Source organism: Bolinopsis microptera, chromosome 3 (assembly GCF_026151205.1).
Source record: "Bolinopsis microptera isolate Bmic1 chromosome 3, MBARI_Bmic_1.0, whole genome shotgun sequence".
Lineage (NCBI taxonomy): Eukaryota > Metazoa > Ctenophora > Tentaculata > Lobata > Bolinopsidae > Bolinopsis > Bolinopsis microptera.
This window is the reverse complement of record NC_087074.1, coordinates 16053277-16060546: the sequence shown is the minus strand read 5'-3', so window position 1 is coordinate 16060546 and position 7270 is coordinate 16053277. Positions and strand designations below refer to the sequence as shown.

At 36.0% G+C, this 7270-nt stretch overlaps 1 protein-coding gene across 1 annotated transcript; it reads right to left on the bottom strand.

The window, feature by feature from the left end:
- Positions 1-590: 590 nt before the first annotated feature.
- LOC134812313 (uncharacterized) lies at positions 591-7155 on the bottom strand. The gene is made up of 14 exons (XM_063819693.1): positions 6984-7155; positions 6747-6812; positions 6501-6605; positions 4443-4595; positions 4144-4254; positions 3804-4018; positions 3496-3663; positions 3120-3284; positions 2895-2995; positions 2501-2694; positions 2229-2292; positions 1934-2082; positions 1522-1724; positions 591-1355 (listed from the first exon to the last, which is right to left on the bottom strand). Exons 1-14 carry the CDS (start codon positions 7014-7016, stop codon positions 1259-1261), a joined length of 1824 nt encoding a protein of 607 aa, XP_063675763.1. The 5' UTR covers positions 7017-7155; the 3' UTR covers positions 591-1258.
- Positions 7156-7270: the final 115 nt, after the last annotated feature.

Here is a 7270-nt window from a genome sequence, read left to right as displayed (position 1 = left end):
AACATTGGCATACGAGGAAGCTGGCTCAATCTAGATTGCTCGACCAGGATGAAGAAAACATTGGCATGTGAGGAAGCTGGCTCAATCTAGATTGCTCGACCAGGATGAAGAAAACATTGGCATGTGAGGAAGCTGGCTCAATCTAGATTGCTCGACCAGGATGAAGAAAACATTGGCATGTGGGGAAGCTGGCTCAATCTAAATTGCTCGAGCAGGATGAAGAAAATATTGGCAAGTGAGGAAGCTGGCTCAATCTAGATTGCTCGACCAGGATGAAGAAAACACTGGCATGTGGGGAAGCTGGCTCAATCTAGATTGCTCGAGCAGGATGAAGAAAATATTGGCAAGTGAGGAAGCTGGCTCAATCTAGATTGCTCGACCAGGATGAAGAAAATATTGGCACGTGAGGAAGCTGGCTCAATCTAGATTGCTCGACCAGGATGAAGAAAATATTGGCACGTGAGGAAGCTGGATCAATCTAGATTGCTCGACCAGGATGAAGAAAATATTAGTTTGCAAGTCGGCCTCATAAATGTTATAACATTAACATTTCAATATTAGTTTTACTTATTGAATAAGTAAAAGATTGATTCTAGCTTAACCGTTTATAGAAAATAGAGTAAATAAGTAATCAAATATTTGCATAAAAATGATAAATTAAAGTGCATAAAAAAATGTCATCTACTGTCGACTAAAACCGGCTTAAAATGTGCGGTTAGAATCGAATGAAATTACAAAATGAGGGAAAACACAAGGCACAGAATCAACTATGTCAATATCATCAATAATGAAAACGACGACAAAACATAGCAACATTTGCACAACAGTTTTGATGAGCGTTTCATTTATCGCTGACATTTGATAACCTTTGAACTTATTACAGCTTTTTAATTTCAATGATTAGGAACTATACAAGAACAATCAGAATTCTGATTAAGTAGTAGATATAGTATACACTCTATACAGTCATTAACTCTCATTTGACGATTCTTTCAAGAGAATATTTGATTTTTTTTTCTGCATATTAGACTAATAATAATATAAGTGAGAATGTTATATAATTATATTATAATATGTACATCATAAAATGGTCATTAATGAGTCTAATCAGAAAAAAAATCAGGTATTCTCTTGAAAAAATTCAAACTTCAAGAACATTCATAGAAATTAACCTAAAAGCTAGTATATAGAGCTGAATTTTCATGCCAAAGTTGAACGAGGAATACACTCCGAAGTTTAGTTTTCTACGTTTAATTTTCTACGTTGAAGGGGTTGAAGCTGACAATAGCTGTCTAGCGTAGAAGGGTATTTTAGGATGTGTTTGTATCTCTTCAATGGCGGCATGTAATATCAACCTGAAACAAATTAGCTGAGTTTTAGCGTTTGTGAAACTCTATGCACTAAACTAGGTCTAAAATACTGGTATTACTTATTGCAGAATCAACATTCCACAGGATAGTAAAACAAAATAGAATCCACATTTATAGATTATATCATAACTTAAAGCAATAACGAATTAACCTCTGTCCAGGAGTGGTCTTGATAACATCCAAAATATTCTCCACATCAAATTTAGTACTGGAACCAGAGTTCCTTTCAGTGGAGGCCACTGTGTCTGTAGTCTTATCAGAGGGTCTTTCTTTGTGTTGGAAGAAGTTTGTGAGTTTAGACTTTATGTCCGGGTCCTGAGCCAGATTGCTGAGTAACTCGGGGTATGGTGTCATCTGGCAGGGAGAGAGATTAGAGAATATAGAACGTTTATGTTTACTTAATCAGAAACGATGTTTACTTTACTAATTTTATATTTATCCTACTCTGACGTATAATAGAAAACAATACAAATTATTAGCAAAAAATTTATCATTATTGATCTACTATCGTGATAACGTTTAATTTCAATAACCATCAATAGGATACATCGATCAGAACGGACCTTAGCATACGTTGCAATCACGAAGAGACATTTTCTTTCCGAGTAAGGGTTTTGTTTACACTTCATAAGTTTGGAGAATATCTGGTTGGAAAGCTGGCAGAACATGGTGGGGTCTGGTGTAGCGTAGGAGGAAAACTTAGACACCACATCTAAACAAATCAACCGGTTAGTGATATGGATCGAATCATTAATAAGTAGAACTAACGTTCTTGCATTGGCCAGTTCATCAAATAAATCGAAGAGCAGAGGAGAAATGTTAAAGAATGGAACTATCTTTTTACTGGAAATCACCTACCTAAAATCAGAGTAGATATGTAAAGATCGTTGACAGACAGAAGACGGTGCAGCAGTTGGAACAACTGAATTAATAATTTATCAAAAAAATCTAAACATTTAAAATGATAATCAATATGAATAAGTTACAACTTTGAACCTGAAGACTACATTAAAATATTATGATAAAAACTATGTTTGGGCAATTCATCATTTCAATAAAGCCAATGAAGCAATGATACTACACCAGTTTCAGAAAAATGATGATAAAAACTACTGATTTTATCACATTACCTGTATAACATTGCTCGGGTCATGTCTGTACTCCCTCCAACTATCTCTCTCCAGACAACCGACTACTGAACAATATACATTATCCAGCTTGTTTCGGTTCATCCTACACTTGGGGAGATCAAGCAACAGATCTGATAGCTCGGTTAAAGTAGGCAGAGTCTTCTGGCAGACCGGCAGAACTTTTAGCAAATCACCTGCAGAGCGGATGTGCTAGATGTTAGGGGAGGTGTTAGAGGAGGTGTTAGGGGAGGTGTTATAGGGGTGTTGTAGAGGTGTTAGGTGTTAGGACTTAGGGGAGGTGTTATAGAGGTGTTATTAGATGCAGGAAGTAATACTGTTACTTTTTTATTATCGTTTAAGAAAAGTGTGAGAAAAATAATATTGAGTACCGAACCTGTTTTAATCTTGGAGGATTTCCAGTGCTGCAATGTTGAACTTGTTATCTCCTCCTTCTTTTGGTCATTTCCAAGAAACTGCAGTAGCCCGCCATCTAAACTAGAGGGACAGGGCGACTAAAAAAGTGAAAAGAGAACGCAAATCTAACATTCGGATAGATAATTTAACAAAGTTTATTAACCAAGAGCCAAGACGGGTATAAAAGGTCGACAGCAAAGCTCACCGAGCAAACTTGGACTGAAGATGAGCGGAGTCAGCCTGATCCATGACAGGAAGAAGACGCGAGATGGCGAGTTTAAGCGAAGAAGACCTGATCTGGCAGCGAGTTATCGTAACCAGGTCGCTGAGACAGTTAACCAGTTGGATAACGTACTTTCCTGGAGCCAACCTGTCAAGATTAGGTTACAGTTAACCAGTTGGGTAACGTACTTTCCTGGAGCCAACCTGTCAACATTAGGTTACATAAAACAGCTGAAATGAAAACTATCAACAATTTTGTGTCAATTAAAAAAATAATAAAATGATAATTTTAAAAATTAAATAAATAAATAAAAAACACTTTTGTGCAACATCAAGAAGTCATGAAACTGAGAAATCACCTGGCAAGGAAGACGAGAACATTGGCGCTTACAGCACTCTGGAGATAGTTGTAGGAGAGGAGGTTGGTGACCAGGACACATTCCACAACTTTTAGCTCCTCGTTATCTCTTATCAGTGTACATAGAGAACTCAGCTTGTAGATAACACGGTGAATTAAAGACATCGGCCTGGGGTCAGGAGTATTAGAGATTAAAAGTACATTTGAACACCTACAGATCGGAAATAATAAATAAGATTTTACTCGGAAAGACGGATTTACCAAGTAACATTTTATATGTTAATTGTTAGCACAAATAACTGTAATGACCTGTCCACGCGAGCCTCCCAATATAACGTGAATCCGGCGCTAATAGCGCTACAGATCTCAACACGATGAAGCTTGTGGAACACCTGCCCAATAGTCTGGCAGCTGACTGTCTCCAGAGTCTGGAGTAGCTGTGTCACGTGATATTTTAATGGGTCAGGAGTTGAGGAGTCCGGATCCAGGGGCTCACTATCAAGAGGTTTTACCAGTCGTTCCATCTGAGAAAAAGCAGGAAGAGTTTAACGAGATGAGTTCCGACTGACAATGAACATTTTACCGAGATATATCACGTGATACATTAAATTGAATATAGATAAAAGTAAAACGTGTCTAAGTAACCCACACTGGTTTTGAAGAGCAGCAGAAAGGTTGTAACATTTCTCTCTCCTCCTGTCTGGTGAAGTTTGTACAATAATCCTACAATAGCTTCCTGGTCGTCTGTCAACTTTACCAACTGCAATGAAGAATCTTGAGGTGATTATTCTCAACAGGTAACAGTGATTCGAGATTTTGTGGTTTAATATTAAGTAAAACAAAAATGCTATTGGTTTAAAAGAAGTACTGCTCACTAATTTGTCACTAATTTGTCACTAATTTGTCACTAATTTGTCACTAATTTGTAACGTTTTCAGTTTTAAATACCTTATGAAACCCTGACGCGAGATATCTGAGAATCTTAAAGATGTTTTGGTCATTAAGGTCCCAAGATAGATACAGTTGAATAGTGTGCCCCAACATAGAGATAAAATGTTTCATCTCTGGTCCGGGAACTGTCTCTTGCCACTTCAATATTTCCTGAAAATTCATGTTATGAACCTGAAAATGTTACTAATTTTGTAATTGTACGGATAGAGCGGCTCATTCTGTTAACAGTATTAAGGGGGCATACCCCAAATCTGTCCAGACCAAATGACCTCATAGGCAGTTCGGGGACCTTCTAGCGCACCGTTTCCACACAAAAAAAAATTATTTTGAGAATTCCCATTTTTGTAATCGAGCATTTCCTGGTTAAGAGTGCAATTTTCGGAAAAAATTATTTTGTGGTTGAGACGCTATAAGTTAATCATTTCTTGCGGTATCAGGTTGATATTTTGCTCGCCGTTTATTCACATCTATGTCAAGGTGTGTGTAAAATCTTGATATCGTATCTAAAAAGGCTGGTGTGTTATGAATTTTTAAAGTCAAAAAGCTAAAATTGTCCTTTTCAGTTTTCAGGCTTATTTTAACAAAAAGTCAGTCAGGGAAGATCGGATTATTTGATGCTTGACATCAAATTGTTCTCTGAATTCTGGCGCAGTTTTTGATGCCCTCAAAAATGTTTTTACTCATTACCTTCTGATCTATTGGACCTCAAAGCCAAACAACAAATTTTGGCACATTTTTCGTTTTTAATATTTACTGATTTTTCTAAAATTTTGATAGGAATGTGCTAGTAATCAGAAAATGTGATTTTTTTAACTGCAAAGCCAAAAAATCACATTTTCTCCCATAACTTCAAAGGGAAGCATTCTAGGGTGTTTTGTTGTTCATAACTCATATATAAATGTGCTAGTTGCGGTTATTTTGCACCCTTCAAAAAGTCACTAGCACATTCCTATCAAAAGTTTAGAAAAATCAGTAAATATTAAAAACGAAAAATGTGCCTAAATTTGTTGTTTGGCTTTAAGGTCCAATAGATCAGAAGGTGAATGAGTAAAAACATTTTTGAGGGCATCAAAAACTGCGCCAGAATTCAGAGAACAATTTGATGTCAAGCATCAAATAATCTGATCTTCCCTGACTGACTTTTTGTTAAAATAAGCCTGAAAAGGACAATTTTAGCTTTTTGACTTTAAAAATTCATAACACACCAGCCTTTTTAGATAGGGGGGGAGCCAGGTGGATATTTGTAGATATTTGTAGATTAATGTAGAATGGATAATCCACGAAAATAGTGGATGACATTCTACAAATTTATACATTTATCTCCAAAAATTCAGTAGAATTTCTGGGCACATATTTGAGATTACATTTTTTGTAGATAAATGTAGATATTTGTAGATTATTGTCAATGGATAATTCACGTAAATTCTACAAATTCTACAAATTTATACATTTATCTCCAAAAATTCAGTAGAATTTCTGGGCACATATTTGAGATATACATTTTTTGTAGATAAATGTAGATATTTGTAGATTATTGTAATGGATAATTCACGAAAAAAGTGGATGACATTATCCAAATATCTACAAATATCCACTTGGCTCCCCCCTAGATACGATATCAAGATTTTACACACACCTTGACATAGATGTGAATAAACGGCGAGCAAAATTTCAACCCGATACCGCAAGAAATGATTAACTTATAGCGTCTCAACCACAAAATAATTTTTTCTGAAAATTGCACTCTTAACCAGGAAATGCTCGATTACAAAAATGGGTATTCTCAAAATAATTTTTTTTGGTGTGGAAACGGTGCGCTAGAAGGTCACTGAACTGCCTATGAGGTCATTTGGTCTGGACGGCACAAACCACAGTTTTGGGGTATGCCCCCTTAAACCAACTTCCCTCATTTGCCATTTTTATTTTATCTAACGTTTTTTAAACAGTATCTATATTCTATAAGGTAACATGATAAAAAAAAGATACGAGTAATCGGCCACAAATTTAGGAGTTTTCGTCTGTCATAGTATGAACTATATAATAAAGTAGATAAACCTTCCAAAAAACCAAGGTGAACTTGTGATTATCAGGAGTAACGATCTCATGCAGTCTTCTTGCTCCATCGTTCAGTTCCTTCAAGGTGATCCTGTCGGAGAGAACCTGAAAAGAGTTACTTGAATGACGTCATCGGTTACTTGAATGACGTCATCGGTGATTTTGCGGACTGAATTTTAAGATCCAAAGAAAACCAGATACTCCACCATCCCCCTACAGGTACTACAATAAAACAGATTTTCTTACCGACCAAAAAGTATCTTCACCCTTCGTGATAGAGAGCAAGTCAGCGAGGTACACTTTTCCAAAGCCCTGAAAAAATACATTTTTACACAGGGGGCGTAAACAAATACAGATTAAAGGCTAAATTTATTTTTCGTACAAGATGGTTATTGGTTAATATTAATAACATTGAGAAAGTTCTACAAAAAAATTACTTAAATATGCCGTGACCCTTTGTAATGTTCTATAAAAGATACCCACATTGAGCTCGATAAAGTCGTTACAAAGATCCATAAACGGGCTGTTTTTATTGGATTCGATAGGGATCAAATCTGGAGTAAGTCTACTGTACTTTATAGAAATTCATTTTTTTCAGCTTGACCAATTCAGCAGATTACTTCTTAATTTCTCCATAATCGCTTGGGTTAAAGCTTGACGTTAAAGTGAACGTGTTATAATAAATGAAACTTTTGTAAATTTCAAAACTTAACTTGACACAACATGACGATGAATTTCTAAACTTTATTGTTCAGTTTTGGAGAGGAAAA